The 18,197-nt window shown below is 34.5% G+C and overlaps 1 protein-coding gene across 1 annotated transcript in view; it reads right to left on the bottom strand.

Annotated features, from left to right (window-relative positions):
- Nucleotides 1-520: 520 nt before the first annotated feature.
- Nucleotides 521-18,197, bottom strand: part of PAXBP1 (PAX3 and PAX7 binding protein 1) — a 32,806-nt gene continuing 15,129 nt past the window's right edge. Inside the window, exons 8-18 of the mRNA XM_012657410.1 lie at nucleotides 16,911-17,034; nucleotides 13,444-13,543; nucleotides 13,231-13,346; nucleotides 11,132-11,331; nucleotides 9,927-10,071; nucleotides 9,137-9,258; nucleotides 8,285-8,361; nucleotides 7,858-7,924; nucleotides 4,318-4,464; nucleotides 3,296-3,450; nucleotides 521-1,679 (exon numbers count right to left, since the gene is read on the bottom strand). Coding sequence (XP_012512864.1) covers nucleotides 1,562-1,679; nucleotides 3,296-3,450; nucleotides 4,318-4,464; nucleotides 7,858-7,924; nucleotides 8,285-8,361; nucleotides 9,137-9,258; nucleotides 9,927-10,071; nucleotides 11,132-11,331; nucleotides 13,231-13,346; nucleotides 13,444-13,543; nucleotides 16,911-17,034 — 1,371 coding nt within the window. The 3' untranslated portion in view covers nucleotides 521-1,561. The remainder of the gene's footprint in view (nucleotides 1,680-3,295; nucleotides 3,451-4,317; nucleotides 4,465-7,857; nucleotides 7,925-8,284; nucleotides 8,362-9,136; nucleotides 9,259-9,926; nucleotides 10,072-11,131; nucleotides 11,332-13,230; nucleotides 13,347-13,443; nucleotides 13,544-16,910; nucleotides 17,035-18,197) is intronic.

Below are 18,197 nucleotides of genomic sequence, written 5' to 3'. Positions count from 1 at the left end.
GAATAATACTTTCTTGCTGAGATATGAAAACCACTTGTTTTATGCACAGTTCTATGTTAAATTCACCTTACATCAAATTTCTAGTGCAGTGTTCAAACCCATTCCCGAAACCCAAATAGCCTGCTCAATTTCATAAGATAAAAAGTCCAAGTTTATTGTAAAAATTCTTAAAAGAAGATATAGGAAGAGTCATCAGTCTAATGAGTTTGGAAACACATAGGCCAAAATGACCTGCATATGATATATATGCATGTTTATATATTTTATTCCATTGATGATAAGAATACATGTTCTGACTTTATTTCTACTTAGTAGGTTACTAAGGTGCAACAAAAAATTCATCCAGAATGAGTATGTAGTGGTAAGATAAAACTGAAGGAGCAAATAGAGTGCATGACACTATTTTAAATATTATTTGTCTTGACCAAGAAAGCGTACACATGGACCTACTAATAATCTCACTTTGTGAGAGTCATTTGAAATGCTGTAAAATTAGTCACCAGGAAAATACAACAAAGGATATATTTAAAAATTAATTTAATGCTTGGCTAAAGCTTAATTACATATATAATTATCAAACAATAGTCCTTAATTTCCAAAAAGTTCCTCTTTTGAAAATCACAGAATCAGAAAGCATAAACTTTAAAACAAGTTCTCTGAATATTTACAATGTGGTATAAACATTATAGAAGACCATGGATATTAAATTGCCTGGGTGTGAATCAGCAAGGCGTATTCTTTATTGCATATATAACTCACATATGTGGGATTTTAAATATAATGACAGACTACTAAAATTCAAATGCATGTATCTGTAAGCTGGGCAGGGATCAAATCATGAATGAGACAGGTCAGCCCAAAACCATGCAATTAGGTTGTGGGTTTATTATTTTAAAAATTAAACTGCTATGTTCCATTTGAAACTATGTTGCATATATCATTTAGCGTTCACATTAAACCCATTTAACTCTAATGCTGATTCAAGGAAGAATGTTCAACATTCACTCAATGACTAAGTCCACAACTCAGCTCTCAATTTTAAGGCAGCACAGCTACAGTGATAGCAACGCTAACCAAAAGTGATGAACATTTAGTCACTTGCCAGCCCTTTTGTTGCAACAGTGTAGTAATTTCCCTAAGACAATTTGCTACTGGATAGTTTTCTGCTGTTAAAAGGCTTCCTCTGTAGAAAAACACCACAAATTTCCAGTGTGAAAGTAAGTCCATGGTGATATAAATATATATATGCATAATTACATAATTTACACTGCACACATCGTTTACAGAGGACAATTAACGGAGAGGGTTAATTTGAATGACCATACAAAATACTCCTGTAAACAAAGTATGACAGGCAGTAAAGAAAACTTTCATTGACTCCTAGAAATAATCTGAATTCCTTTCATTCTGAAGAAACTGCATTTAAGGACACAGTATTGAATATAATGTTTTTTTGTATTAAAACAAGAATCAATATTTTACAGTTTAAGAAACTTTACATATATACAAAATTTATACATTGGGAATGGTACTAGAGCAAATAGGCTTTTCAGTCTCAGATCTATTTTCCTTCAATCAAAGACTTAAATTCTTTCACATTGTGGTCACTTGCAACAGACATAGCATGATCCAAAGCTCGAACACTTGCAAGGAGTTTTACTATCTGTTTTATGTTTTCCCTAAAAGAGAAAAAAATGTAGCAGCATCTCATTAATCAGTACATTTAGGGGAAAATTTGTTATTGACTTCGTGATCATTTTAGAGACTTTGCAATCAAATTTTCTGAGCATACATTTTTTTAAAAAAAGAAACAGAGATGCAAGCTACAGCATGTAAAAAAAAGTCAATATGTATCCATGTAAAACAAAACATACGTTTAAACAACTAGCCCCGAGACAGGGGACTCATTTTTAAAAACAAAACAAAATTCATCCAGATCAATCATTTTCATTAATATCTAGAAAGAAAAGAAACTAATTTGCAAACTACTTCACAGAGCCCTGTCTCCCAATCCTTCCCAAACCAGCTCTTTTGGAGTATACCTAGAACACAAATTATATTTGTGTGTCTTCATCACCAGTCCATCAAAATCCAGCTTAAATTCTACTCCTGCAAAATTCACAAAATATAGCATAATCTGGTATTCCTTATCATCTCAGCCAGACGTCATTCTGCCTTCTTATTATGAAATGAACCTCAAATTTCAGCACACATCGGAATCACCTAGGGGGCTGGTGAAACACAGATCGCCCACACTCCCACCCCAGAGTTCTGATTTGGCAGGCCTGGAGTAGGGCCTGATCATCTGCACTTCTAACAAGCTCCCAGGCCATGCTGCTGCTGCTGTTCAGGGACCACACTTTTACGAAAAGAATGACTGTTTTAACCACTGCTCATGAGAAACAACACACAATGGGACATTATTGTTTCCTCTCCTCTACAAAATTGTAGTAAGAACCTTTCAGGAAAGGATTATAATTTGCAAAACTTTGCAACCCACATGAAATCTACTTTATGTGCATACCAGAGTGGGTGATTAAATAGCTGCTGAAGTTCTTTTTTGTAGAAAAGTAAATTCTGTTTGTTGATATTTAACTCCCCAAACAAACTGTTAAATATATGTAAATCGAAGTTTTAAAATGTGATCAAATTTGTCAAGTATAAAACAACACACTGAGAAAAAATATTAGTGCCAAGAAATAACAAGCAAAATGATATACACTAAGAACAAAATTAAAACATAAACCAAAATCACCTGTCAAAGAATTTTACCATTAAAATCTTTGCCATCTACTTTGCTTTTAATTTTATTGTAGAAGATAGCAAATTTTCTCACAAGAAAATAAGGTTCTTTTCAAGAAAGGAGAATGAGCGAACGGAAAAATATTTTGTTATAGAGGTATGATTAATGATGTAATCTAAACAAAAAATGAAATTTTTTGATTTTAGGAAGATACATGAAATCAAAACTTTAAAAAAGAAATTTTTTCAAACTGTACTAGTTATTATGATTTACTTTTTATGCTAGAGATTTACCCCAAAATTACACGAACATCCACAATATTAATGTCCACAGAAGATAATGGTTCATTCATTCCTCATAACCCTCGATAAATAGCATATTGAAAAAAGATAAATGAAAGATTATGTTCATTTTTGGTAGGATTATAATACTGAGTAGACGTACAATTTAAAATATAAACATGTCTCTAACTTAAAACATCTTAATACAAAATATGACGACAACTAAAGAAACTCTAGATTACCATTTCATCAAGTAATTACAAAAAATTACCTTGCATTTCTTTTTTCCACATCAGAGCACCCAATACTATTTCTATAAATTGTATCTGCTAAATGTACAAGGTATCGACAAAAGTTTTCTAACTGAAAAATAGTTCTTTCTCCTTTCAAATTCATGAACCACTGTTTGGGGAAACAATTGATTACCTATGGAGAAAAAAGATGCAAAATAAAATAGTTAGAATAAATGAAAGCATCTACCCCGACTTCAACACAATGCATTGTATCAATGTAGCAAAATTACACTTGTACCACATGAATATATATACATATAAAAATAAATGAAAAAAATTAAATTATACAAAGAAAAGAAAGTATCTAAAAGCTAGGTCTAGGTAATGGGCATAATGTATTTAACTAGAAGATTTGCTGTTCAGCTGTAAATTACTCTGAAGGAATATTTTTTAAAGCTGACTTCCTACATGAACTATACCAATATACCTGAATATTTACTCCAACTGATGGGTCAGGTACTCAAAGCAAAAGGTAAATAATTTGGTATTTAATTAGTAACATATAATGAATAACCAATTGCTTCATTTTCCAGCCTTCCAGGATGCCCCAAATGAACTGAGCTCTTCTGAGCAGTTTTTGATATACAAATATGTGCAATTATAAATATGAAATTGTGACACCCCCCCACAATAATTCCATGAATACGCATCCATGCTAGTAGTGGGAGCCGAGTTGGCCCAGATTGAGGTTAAGATAATAAGGTTTACTAATACCTACAAAAAATTAAAACTTTATTAATACCTAAAAAAAATCAAAACTTTTACTAATATCTACAAAAATAATGATAGAGATATATGGATAGATATTACAGTATACATTTTTATGTGAAAAATGCCACGAGGGTTTGGAACTACCTAAGTAAACTGACTGTCAACCTTACTCAAGTCCAATAATCAAAGGGGGTTACATAAAATTCCCAAATCCCTCTTCAAATAAAGAAAACTTAATTCATTGTATCTTATGTACTTTAAAAACTACACTGTATGTCATTTAACTCACATTTTGGGCTTTTTTGATGCTGTCATCTCCATATTCTGAATTCTGAAAAGCCATGAGAATGTATCTATTTAATAAGCCATCTATTGATAATTCCTGAAGAGTTTTATTTGAGAAAATGCCATACCACTGAAGAAAATTCCCTAATAGCTAGAAAGAAGGGAAAAAAAATCACTGAGAGGCAATGTTAGTTAAGCAATTAAATTTAGGTATAAAGTAAATTAGTTACACAGTAAAACATCATACGAAATACAGTAGATAACGTCTTGCCAAAGTACTAATAAGTACTTTCAAAGGTCCAAATATTTCCTAGAATTACTGAAGATTTATAAATTTTACATTAGTTAAAATTTAAATAGACACACGTGGCTAGCAGTCATAATACTAGTCAGCACAGATACAGAACATTTCCATCATTATAGACAGTATTATTAGGCAATGCTAATTCAGATAAAGTGTCTCCTCCATTCCAAACTATGCCTAAGCTAGTCCCCTCCCAAAAGATGGGAGATTTTCCTTCTGACTACACACTGCATGGCTACCAGATCTCATGAATCTGGACTACGCTATATCACTTGGACATCTCAAGCTACTCAAGCTCAGTACATATAAAATGAAAGCCATTATCATAAAATGGAAGGCCCAACCCATCCTACCATAAAAATTTCCCAGTTATTTCCTAACACTATCTATCCAACTGTTCAGGTCAGAAGCCTGGATATATTTCTGGACCTCTCCTTCAAGTTGTCTGATTCCACTACCATCAAATCTGTCCATTTCTCTCAGTTCTGGTTGCTACCCCCTAATCTAAGCTGCCATCATCTCTTTCTGAACCCTGCAGTCACTTCAGTGATTATGAGCAAGAGCTCTGGAGTAGCCTTTCTCAAACAGAGTTCAGCAAGAGAAATAAATAAACCTACAGAAAATGATCTGAGTGACTCTTTACTCAATTTTCCCAAGGATAATACATAGCTAGTACCATTCTAGATGCAAAGGAAAGAGAATTCATTACACATAATGGAAGCCGTAGGGCATTAGGTATGATTCCCAGTTGCAAAGAGCTGCTCAAGAGTCAGACTGGCCTGAGTTAGATTCCCATGTCTACCACAAACAACAGAATGACCCTGTGCAGGTTGTTCTGTGCCTCACTGTCCCAGAAGTAGAGTTAAAAAATAGTGTCTCTCTCACAGAGCTGTTCTGAGGACACAACTAGACAACCTACATAAAAGGTGTAGCACAGTGCTTGGCACCTAGTAAATACACAGTAAATACTAGCTCCCATTTTCATTGCTACTACTTCAATCCATTATCTCCACAAGCAGACTGAGTAATCTTAAAGATGGAAATCTGTTTATGTCACTTCCCTGGCTAAACTCTTCCATGACCCACACATACACAGTCAACTGATTTTTAACAAAAGCACAAAGCAATTCAATGGAGAAAGAATAGCCTTTTCAAAAACAGTGCTAGAACAAATGAACCTAAACTGAAGCCTCATACCCCGTAATAAAAATTAACTAGAACTAAATCACAGACCTAAATGTAAAACCTAAAACTAAGAAACTTCTAGAAAAAAGGATAGGAGAAAACTTTGTAGCCTTATGTTAAGCGAAGATTTGTTAGATATGGCATAATCCATAAAAGGAAAAAATGATAAATTGGACTTCCATCAAAATTAATAACTTCTGTACATGGAAGACTGTTAAAACGAAAAAACAAGCCACAGACTGAAAAATCTATACAAATTATTTGTCTGACAAAGGACTTCTTTCCAGAATACAGAACTCAAAGTCAAGAAGAAAAAAACTGCTCGATTTAAAACACGAGTGCAAGATTTGAAAAGACACTTCACCAAAAAACATATACAGATAGCAAATAAGCACATGAAAACATGCTCAACACATTAGGAAAATGCAAATTAAAACCACAATGAGATACCACCATACACCTAGTAGAATGACCAAAAAACAAAACAAAACAAAACAAAATAAACCACGCTGACAACAGCAAGTGTGGTGAGTGAGGAATTACTAGAACACTAATAGAATACTAGTAAGAATGTAAAACCATACAGTCACTTTAGAAAATAGCTTTGCCTAGTTGTTTCACCCAAGTGAAATGAAACCTTATATACTCAGAACACTCTAATAGTAACTTTATTCATAATTACACCAACTTCAATACAATCCAAATGTCCTTTAATATGGGAATGCATACAAAACCAAAAAAGCCAACTTTGGTACAACCACACGACATGGACAAATCTCAAATACGTTATGTCAAGTAAAAGAAGCCAGACTCAAAAAGACTCCCTACTATATAATTCCATTCATAAGACATTTCTTGCAAAGAAAACCACAGAACATGAACAGATTGGGAGGTGGCCAGAGGTTAGGGGTGGGCTTGACTAAAAAGGGTCATGGGGGATTTTGGGGAACAATAAGTGTTACATATCTTGATTTTGGTGGTGATGACATGGCTGTATTCACTCATCAGAATTCACAGAACTATACACTGAAAAGAGTGAAATTTACTGTATATAAACTATACCTTAAAAAAACTGGAATAAACAATCTTTCTGTGTCATCCTACAACTTTTAGGATAAAGAACAAAGACTTTCACAGAACCTACTAGATCCTATAGCATCCGGACACCTTACCCCTTCCTAACTCTAGCCACCCTGTACTTTTTTCAGTTCCTCTAATGTAGCCTGCTCTCTTTTGCTTCAGGGCCAACTCCTATTTATTCCTCTGGTCTAATAATCTAAACTGCACTTCCTCAGGTGGAAGGCGATCTTCAGGGACTGGATAGTCAAGGTCTCTGTGCCCTTTGTCATATGCTCCCACACTAACTTGAATTTCCCCTTCCACAACTCATCACGCCTGTGATTACTTATTCACTGTCTGCCAACTGTGCTGGACTATAAACTCCATGAAGGCTCCACTTCTACCTTACTCAGTGCTATATCCCCAAAACTTAGAAGAGTACCTGGAACAGTAGTCCCCCACTTATCGGCAGTTTCAGTTACCCAGTACAGCACATTAAGATATTTTCAGAAAGACAGAGACACAAACAGACCACATTCATATAACTTTTATCACAGTACATTGTTAATAATTATTCTATTTTATTATTATTGTTAATCTCTTATTGTACCTAATTTATAAATTAAACTTTATCATAGGTACATATATATGGGGTTCAGTACTATCTGCAGTTGCAGGCATCCACCGGGGGTCTTGGAGTATATTCCCTGTGGATAAGGAGGGACTACTGTACATTATTTATTGAATAAATTGTGACTTAGTTAGGCATTTTGTTGAGAGGCTTGGACCTTACTTCGAAACCCAGGATTCATTGTCTCTTGCTGAAATACCAAACTTGAATAAACTTTTAGAAAAAAATTAGTTAGCAAAATGGAGATTTTTCTATATATAAATAAAGCTAAGCCTATGGACTAATCAAAAACTGAAATACTTTTCAAAATATAATATGAAATCTAACAAAATCTGAAGTCTTTTAGATATCCTATGGACACATACCTTAACCGAAGACCAAAACTGTCGTTGAAAAAACAAGTAAGGCCCAGAATTTTTATTTTCTAAGACACTATTAAAAAAAAGAGAAACAGACAATGATCAAATATTTTATAAGTAGGTACCATATGATTCCTACAAAAAAAAGGTTTTTCTATAAGTAAAACAGGTAGGTTTTTCAAAGAATTATATTCTGGAAGATAAAAAGCAATGGAAATTTATTCTGAAATACTGAGGTAGAACAAAGAGTATTAACTGCATTATTCTGCTTACGGGAACAATGTCCCCACTGTGCTAGTCTCTTTGGAACACTGGTTTACACTACATAGGTAAAGTCTACCTTTCAAGCTACCTTCAGTTTTCCAGAACTGTAGAAGCCTTCTCTGAAAGATAATGGAGAATGTTGTTTTTGATATTGTTCAGAGGTACTTACTTTTTAGGATATAAAGGCATAAATACATCATCATCTAAAGTTCTTCTCATTCTCAATAAAAGTGCTTTTAGGTATACCTGAAGAGTTAAAAGTAGATCACGTATTTTAATAAGGACTATGATAATAAAAATAAGCCATATTCCAAATCATATAAGTGAGTATTAAATTTTGAGTGAATCATTTTCTAAAATTTTTTATTTTCCTCATTGAAGGCCCTTATGTCATTAATACTTACTAATCTATTAGTTCATTCCCCAACAATTACCAAGCAATAAAGCCATTTAGAAATCTTTCAGTCTCTTAGACTACTGTATAAATATCAGATGCATTATCTGGTTCTTCTCAAAATGAGGTCAGAGAAAATTCAACAATAATACAGAGCACCCACCTTCTCCATGTTTACATAGCTCATAGGAATGTCCACTGAGGGAAAGTATCAGCTTTAAGTTTGGAAATTAGTTAGAAAATAATACTTAGTCCTTTTATATGCTGTTTAAATGTTTTAGCATTTAAATTAATTGTTAACAATTCTAGTAGTTTTACATTTTTCTCCTTCCCCAAAAATACAGTTCTTAAGGGGACATTTGATTAGTTCAATTGGGAGTGGGGGTGTGGTAGTGAGAAATAGGACAAATGAGAGGCTGACTGATAGTATCTTCCTTCCATGTAGATTTTTTAAATTGAAAACTAGTACCTCAAATTTTATACACTTCAGGCATTAAAGGCCTGGATGACCAGAGCGGGAGAATCAGACTTCTAGGTGGTTTAGAATAACCACTCATTCTTCACCTTTTGCTGATTTTCAATAGAAAAAGGAAAAAAAAAGCCTCCCAAAGATAATAATTACATTACCTGTGTATTTTTATTTTCTGCATTCACTACTGAAGAATATCCATTTATTAATTTTAGTGTAATTCCAACCATTCTTGAAGTCTGTGTTGTAGAAAAAGGGTCCCACATATTTTCAGCTATCACTATTAAGAAAAAAATAGGATATGTTGAGATACAGATATATAGAAGTAAATTACAGCTTACTTAAATCTGCATCAAGCAGTCCTCTAATTATAATGCTAATTCTAATTTATTTTTCCTTTCTCTCTACAATGTAAGTGTCAGTCTTCTTTGTCCTATTAACTATGGGAATTCTGAGGGATAGGGTTGGGATGTGGAACAAGCATAGAGTCTTCCTATTTCTCCTACTCAGAGAGAATAAACATTGGGGGAAAAGGATTTCTGTATTGAGATGTTGTCTCAGCAGCAAGAATTTCTAACTAAACTCGAAACTTATTTCTAATATAGGTTTCCGTATGAATGATTCCTAATCTTTTTTGAGAAACTGATGAAACTGCTCCCCAGATAAATGCGAATCCCCTCTCTAACTATGTATTCAGTTTTGTTCCGGGCAGTCTTTGAGTCTCTAAAATTCAGCTATTGATCAGTTACTCCCACAGGCCCACCGCAAGGGTCTTCAAGTCCCACAATAAGAGCCCCCTACCCTTTAGCCATCTCTAGGCCATACAGTAACCATCATTTATCACGCAATTTCTATGAGAAAATATGCTCTGTATTAAAAACTCTCTTAAAAATAGGTTTGGGAAAGCCAATGTGTGCGAATGTTCAACTCAGAAAACAGCAGATCTACCTGTTAGTTTAGGAAGAATCACCTTTTCCACAATGGTAGGTAGTAGTGCAATATCTACATCATCTTTTTCTTGCTCTCTTTCTTCACATCCATAAAACAGCAAAGATTCGAACCACAGCATATTCTCAAAGTCACGACATTTTGCCTAAAAAATATTAAAATGATTACCCAAACGTTTAAAATAGTGGCCATTTCTGCTTTCAGCCATAATAAGAGGAATAGGGACTGGATTTAGATTTTGGTCGTAAACAATTAAAAACTGGACAAAATATGAAATCCATTTTCAGACAATGAACCACAAGCAGCACATGAAAGAAGGGAATCAAATGAGGTGAGCTATCAGTTCAGGACAGCAGAGCAGTCTTACTGAGTGGAGGAGACAGAACATGGAGTTCGGGGAGACTGACAAGAGCTGGAAGCTAAGGGACAGGAGTGGGCTACACAGAAAAACAACTCCAAAATACACACAGCCTTGAGCCTTTGCTGTCTCCCAAGACACCCATCCGCAGGGTAAAACTCCACAGGGTCTGGCAAAGACCGTCCAGGAGCTGTGAGCTGAATGCTTCCCAGAGCTCACGTTTTTTTCAGTTGTGTTTTCAGGGCTTCAGGCTCAGCCTTCTTTTCTTATAGTTTACACATTCAATCCAGCCAATCTTAATCATGTCTATAGCTCTACCCATATGCCGTAATTTCCAAAACCAAACTGTAAAGATACCATTAGACCTACCTATACAGTCTAATCCTAGTCCTCTCCCTCATATACCAGGCCAACGGGGCCTACTGATTCCACCTCCTAAGTTTATCAACATCTCACCCTCCCGACTTCCATTACTGCTGACTTAGTCCAGGTCTTCATTTCATAACCGCCTCACTGCGCTTTCCCAGCAGGTTCTAAGTTCCTCTAGGATCAAAGGACCAAGTTCTTTGTACTCATGTTCATATTCCAGTGTCACTACATAAAATTTTAGCTCACTGAGAAAGGAACTATGTATCAAATGAAAAGCAACAGATAGCTCTTTTGGGAAAGTATAAAATTTAAAAGGAAAGATCATAAGATTATACCCAGATACAATCTGCATTAATTAATTATAGCCTGTGCCCTATTTCCCCTGAAAAATGTTTTGCTTAAGCTTACACCTCTAACTCTGAGACTAATATCCAGACATCAGGTTATATTGCTTTAAACAGTGACAGAAGCCACCCACCTCCAAAGGAGTCCAAGTGAGGAGCTGCAGTCTTATGAGGGGGTTGAACAACTTTGGCAAACAAAGGCCGATGTAAGCATCCTTATAGGACATGTAGTATTTTGAACGCCATGCTTCAAACTGTGCTTTAATACAGTCGATTGAACAAAAACTTTCAAGGACGTCTTCAAAAACTTTGCTGGATTCTTTTGAAATGCGATCTAAAAACAACATAAAACCCCACAGAGAACCATAACTTAGCATGAAGTAGAAAAAAACAGTTCAATACTTTCAGTGTTTTCTCTATAACCTTACTATTGGTCAGACAGGCTCATTAACAAAGCGCTGTTAATTGCAATTTAGACAAAAAGATAAACGAAGGTAATTTAGGTTTCAATTTGTCTATTATGCAATCTAAGGTGAAGCCAGTCCTCGTTTTAAACAGTTTCAATGTGCACAATTTTCTGTTACCAGGGTTTAGCTAAATGATACCTGCCCCAAAAACATGGTTCAAATTTCAGTTACCTAGTATATTAACTGTGAATAAACACACAAAATACAAACTTTGCTGCTGGCTTTAGTCCATAAATCACTCTGTAAACAGCTGTGCATCATGATCGGTGACAGTGCTTCTTTCAAAGTCAGTTGGTGATTATATTAGTAATAACTGACACAGACAAGTATCAGCTGAATGGATGCTAGGATCTTTAAGGGAAAATTTATCTGGGAAAAGGAAATCTCTATAATGGAGAGATTAAGTCCTAACAAACTTCATCAGAAAATCAATCTTAACATCAACAGTGGGACAATCTAACATTTTTTATATGCTATTATGTAAGAAACAGCATCCTATATGAAGTATTCTTGCTAAAAATAAAAGTTTAACCTGAATCTAATCAAACCTTCAGACCTAACTTTCAATTTACAAGAAATACTATGAATGGAAGAACAAATTAAACAATAACCATGAGGAAACATACAAACAAATCCAGAATGCAGGATGTTCTACAAGACAAGTGGTCTGGTCTCTTCGAAAAGTTAATGTCCTAAACAAGTAATAAGGGTGTGTGAATGTGCAGAGTACTCATGGATACCCATTTATTCCAGAAGAAAAAATGTAACAACCAAATGCAGAGCATGAACCCTGGGTGGTTCCTGGTTTGGAAAATACAAATGAAAGCCACAAAATACAAATGAAAGCCACAAAATATCCCATAAAAACAGTTCTAAAAGAGGTTTTCTGCGGATGCCATTGAGGAAAATTATATCTGAAGATGATATAAAAATTTTAGTTAATATTCTTAGGTGTGATAACGGCACTATGATTACAATGAAAAATATCCTCATTTTTAGGATATTTTCAGCATGTTTGCTGAAAATTTAAGGAGTGAAGTGCCATGAATGTCTGTAGGTTACTTTCAAATGGTTCAGCAAAACACACACACACACACACACACCCATGTGTACAGAGATACAGCAAACTCGATGAAATGGCAAGCATTGTTCAATCTGAGTAATCGGGATATGGGTGACTGCTGTGCTATTCCTCAAGTTTTTCTGTATGTTTAGGAATTTTTACCATAAAAAAAGTGGGAGAAAAAGAAGATTCTCCAACTAAGTTCCAAATGGTTTACAGCCAATATAATTACAAATAATTATAGCCAATGGTGGGAAATGAAGACTTTTATTTGGAGATTCTTCTGGAAATGCCTCACACATAATACTAACTATTCCTCTAGGTTCAAATGATTCATGATTCAATAACTCAGGAGTTTTTTTCAGGTCTACTACCAAGCTTTACCTTTCCAGCCCAAATAGGCTGAAGTTAGAGCTACCCTCAGGATCTGACACATATTTTGGTCACTTAAAACTCTACTATTCTAAAGAATAACATCATTTATTATGCAAGCACTAAGTAAACCCTATGACAAGGTGTTATCCCTATTTTGAGAATTCATCATGATATTCACTAATAAAAATGGGTACAAGTTTTTGCAATTAAAAAAAAGTGTTTGGTTCTAATGTAGAGGCCACAAAGATCCAAACCATTTCATTGTAAAAACCACACCCAAGTAGAAACCAAACTGACAATGAGTTTCATTTCCAAATAAATGTCTAACCTTTTTCCAGATTGAAATTAGTAATATCTGTAGAAGTTTCTTCGTCATCACTGGAAAGGCCTTCAAGGTGATCTGCCATCTTACCAGTTTGCTCTCTGGCTTGTCTACGACGAGTCCTAAATAACAAACATGAAGTTTCCAAATCACATAAAGAAGATTCCTCCCTTCCCAAACAAACCAAGCATTTCCCAAACAGAGCACTTCTAGAATTACCTCCTGGCCTCCCGCTCTGCAATCCGGCGTTTTGCATGTTCTTGATACAGTGCCCGATCTCGTCCAAAGGAATCAAGATTTGGTGCCATCAGAGCTTTATCTGTAAAACAGCAATGGTTAAAATTAAAAGCCTTCCTTCAACAATCTCGAGGAAAGAGTTTGCACAGAATAAGCCATTATAATAGACTGCCTGCTAATCTCAACAGCAGGATTCTGCAATAACTAGTAAACTGGGTAGGTTTTTAGTTAGAACAAATCTCAGTGTTATTCTGCATTCCCATGAAAAGAAGTAGAAAAGTTCAAGAATTGATTTCTTTTTTAAGAGTCCAGCAACCCTACACAAATGCAACGGGGCTTACTCACTATTTTTATGTCTAAGTAACAAGATTAGTTTATGCTATCATGATGACCAAATACATTAAAAATAAAAATTACCTGTGCATAGGGAAAAATAATAGATTACATTTTCAAGGGAGAACTTAAGCATCACATGTTGAATGATATGAAATGACAGCAAAGAAACATAGGTAGGAAAACATAAGAAAACAGCTTTGTTGCAAGAGTTTAATAATTTATTCTATTTCATTTTAATTTTGCTTTGTAGAAATTTACTCTCTTATCATCATTTTTAGAACAAGGCAAAAGTATAGATTGAAAACTATCTGAATAGGACCAACTTACACATTCTCAAACACTACTCTTTCATAGCACACTTGGCCTTTTTTTTTTAAGAAAAAACAACTTTCTAGGGTAATTTTCTAGCTTTAGATTCTAATTCTTCTATTTAAATTTATAGTTCAGTTACCATATTTTTAGTTTCCAAGAGTTGGTTCTTATTCTTACAATATTCCTCTTCTATAGCATTCTATACTGGTATTAAGATACCTTTTATTATCTTTAAAACATTTCAATTGTGTTTTAAAGCTTTTTGCTGCCGTCAGCATTGTCTTTTTCCTCAGTCCTTTGGTTCTATTACTTGTGTTGGTCTTTATGATGACTGTTAACTGCCTGTTCACATATAAAAGCAAGTTTGGAAGCTCTGTGTGTATAGGTGGGAGTTGTCTAAAAGAAGCATCTCCATCAGATCACTGGGTAGGAGAGCCATTTCTTTCACTGGGGACTCCCAGATGTTAGTGTCTCAGGGTCTTTTCTCCATTCTCTTTCATCAGAAAAGACTCCTCTAATCTCGTCTAGGGTAGAAAGGATGGTGGAATCATCTGTCTGCTATACTTCCTTCATTTCTACATTTTAGTTCCACACTATGAAGATATTCTTGAAAGTACAGAATAGTAATGGGAAATAAACAACCCAAGAGACTGAGGGAAAGGAGGTTCTCATGCAAGATAAAAGACATCCATTTAAGACATGCTGGCTAGCATGTCTGTTGATTAAAAAAATTAAAAAAATCAGTTCTTACACTTCAGAGTATCCTAGCTATCATAGTCTATTATTTTTAAAAGTTGACTTTTTTTAAAAGAGTTTTTCATTCATTCAAAATAGCTCTGATATTAGGAAGGAGATGTGTTCCAGAGTTCACTAATTTACAATGAAAGATTACTACAGTAAACAAGAAAGATGCCCTAGCCCCACCTCAACTATGAGTTCACTACGCACCCTTGATGAAGTAGATAAATTAGCTAAAATATCCCAAACTACAGAAATAATTCCTGACTCTTTTAGAGGTATCTTTCATTAAAAAAATATTTTAAAGACTACTCATTACTATAATAAATACTTAAACATTGCTTATTTATAGGTTTCATAAAATGTGTATTAGGGGAGATACGTGAGTGTAGATGACTCAAGTGATAACCTCCTTCATTTCTGTAAGAATTATACACAGTAATTCTGGACAAGTGCTTACAAACCTAAACACATAACTTTCAGGCTATTCTTTGCTTCTTTAAAAAAAAAGATCGGAAAATGAATTGATTCTTCAGTGTCTCAGCAATTCTCCTCAAATCTCTGGCAATTAATATATACTACCTCTAGAATAGTATTTTTCACTTTCCCATTATCTTTCAATTTCCAACTTTCAGTCTAATTAACAGGTATCATTCAACTCTTCCTTCAAATTCCATGTAAGTAAATAGCTCCATAGTCTGAATAACAGATTGTAGGTGGGAAAGGTATTTGATGAAATGGACAGTTCACACAAACCATCTAATTTAAAAGAAAATGACTTCCTTTCGTAGTTTGATGATTACCTGTATTCTGCCCCAGAAATCTGGTTCTGTCTGGATCAAAAGTGATCTGGGAGGGATGCATGAGTCATTCAGGTGCCCAATGTTAGTAATTCGATTTAAACTTGTATGGTAAAAACAGAAGGTCAAAGCCATTTATATCGCTCACAGCTGAGTCTGCCTCAACTCTGAGGGCCATATTACCATCTCTTTATGCTTCTCTAAAATCCATCTGACATACAAGAGGATGCTTTCTCAGAGATCCAATGTCTCTCTGACTTGGAGGACACCTTGTATGGCAAGGCACTGCTTGAGGGTCCTTTGCACTTCAATCACCTGAAGTCGTTGTTTTACATGCAGGTTTCTGGACACCAAAGACCTAGGTAAGAATCTCTAGGGCTAGGACCAGGAAATCTGCATTTTAAATGAATATCAGGTAACTGTGATGTACTCCTCCATTTGAGAACTAGTGACATGGGAACAAAGAGATGACAAAAGAAGCCACACCAGGAAAATTCCTATTAGGGTACTCAAGAATATGAAGGGAAATGGGAAAAAATGGAATTTCTCAGCTAAACTATTTAAAAAGAGGTTTCCAGTTACTTTTGGTTTTCCATAACTCATGTAACAAGGAAAATAACAGAAATTCAATTTATACATTTTTACACAAAATTTCCAGAATTGTAGGCATCAACTGACTTACTAAAAAACCCAGTATATAAGGGAAACTAGAAAAAGGAACATTTAAAAAGAAAATACAAAAAGTTTGCTTTATCCAAAAGATGAAGCTCAAACTCCCCTAATCTTGGAGTTGTGTCATTTTGTTATATAATACAGCTCCCATCCTCCTCCCCACAAACTTTCCCAGTCCCTAAACTCAAAATCTTTCACTGTGATCAACAGCGTGTGTACTGGTGTTGTGAACAGGATCAAAATGGAAATCAAAAAAAATCAATTAGGGCCAAACAGATAGTCGTTTTAATATAAAATACCGATAACGTTCTATACTCTACAGGAGAATGAAAAAATATGCCCAAAGAAGAATAAGATTGATAGAATATTATCGCACGTATTTTGAGCTCCTCTGTGAAGCTGTATTTTCTTAAACACGATTCAAGGACATTCTGTAATAATTTTTAGATCTACCTAACACAAGAGCAAGAAAACTTGTTTCTTAAAAAAAAAAAAAACAAAAAACGCTCTGAGATCTCTAATTTTCAATTAGGCTGCACTAAGTAAACAAGGTTGTTTAATGAATAATAAAAACCTTCAAGATGGACTGACTTGAATGGCTTGAAAACTCCGAAGATTCATCTTTAATATCATCTTGTCGTCTTTGGACAAGGCGGGAAGCTCGCTGTTTGTACAGCTGATGTATTGCTGATTCAAGTTCATTAATCAGTGGCACCTGTAAAAATACAACACACTCCGTAACACCAAACTCCTCAGCTGCTTACTTACTTGAGGGTTCCATTCTATTTCCGGATTTCTGAAAAAGTACCCTCTCTATGGACAGAATATTCATGAATTCCCAACAGCACATAAATATCAATTCGGTTTTACAATGCTTAGGAAACATGAGTTCTTCTAATCCAATAATGTCCAGTGCCGAGTTATTGGAGCAAAAGTTTGGTTAAGAAAGGTAACATTTCAATATTAATAGAACAAGTAAAGAAATGTCAAAAATTTTAATGCTTTTTCTTTAAAGAATATTTAAGTACTCAGAAGTCTTTTAAATGTCTATTTTTAATTTTCCAGCAGTATAATTTGCATTGCAACGGCTCTGAATAGGTAAGAACGAGAGTCTGCTAACTGCCCAATTTTGGACATTTAAATTGCTCTGCCATTCACATGTACCAAGTATCTTACGGTAATATGTTAAACTATTTTGCAGCTTTATTACACATTTTAAACATAATCGAAATGATTTATAGGGCAAATAAAATGTTTAGCTATCACTAACCTGTCAGAAATCAATATATCTCAAACTGAGAAAGTTCTTCCCTTCCTATCAAATGTTTAAATTTTTCCATATTTTGTAATAAAATTCTTCACATGGATTATCAGCTTACAAAGTCAAGAAATTTTTTTCAGATTAATATCCATAGCTAAAGCATTTACTTGATTTACATAGAATATAAAAGTTCATAGAACATGAGACCTAACTTTAAGAAAAAAATCAAACAAACAGAAAATGTTCTCTTTATAAGTACCTTATGTTATAACCAAATGCTATGAAACTTTCACAAAACACTAATGACCACTACACATACCTGAGGAAACCAGAAATTCTAGTTTCCTGGTGGTTAGTGCAAATGGAAAACACATTATTTAGAGTTTGGGAACACTGGCACCAAGTGTTATAGCAGCTTCCTGAACTGAACAGACTGCAAATGGAAAATAAAAAAAGGCAGGTGGAATACAAAGATGTCTGTAATAAAAGCAATTTTATATACTTGCATGATTCCATTGCGAAAGTAGCAAATGTTCACAGAAAGGTCAAACTGATGGAGTCATGTGCCACAGCATGGGCAACAATGTCCCCAAATCTGCAATGATTATCCTTGACAA

This window comes from Propithecus coquereli, unplaced genomic scaffold, assembly GCF_000956105.1.
Source record: "Propithecus coquereli isolate 6110/MARCELLA unplaced genomic scaffold, Pcoq_1.0 Scaffold54, whole genome shotgun sequence".
Lineage (NCBI taxonomy): Eukaryota > Metazoa > Chordata > Mammalia > Primates > Indriidae > Propithecus > Propithecus coquereli.
This window is presented reverse-complemented; position numbering and strand designations above follow the sequence as displayed.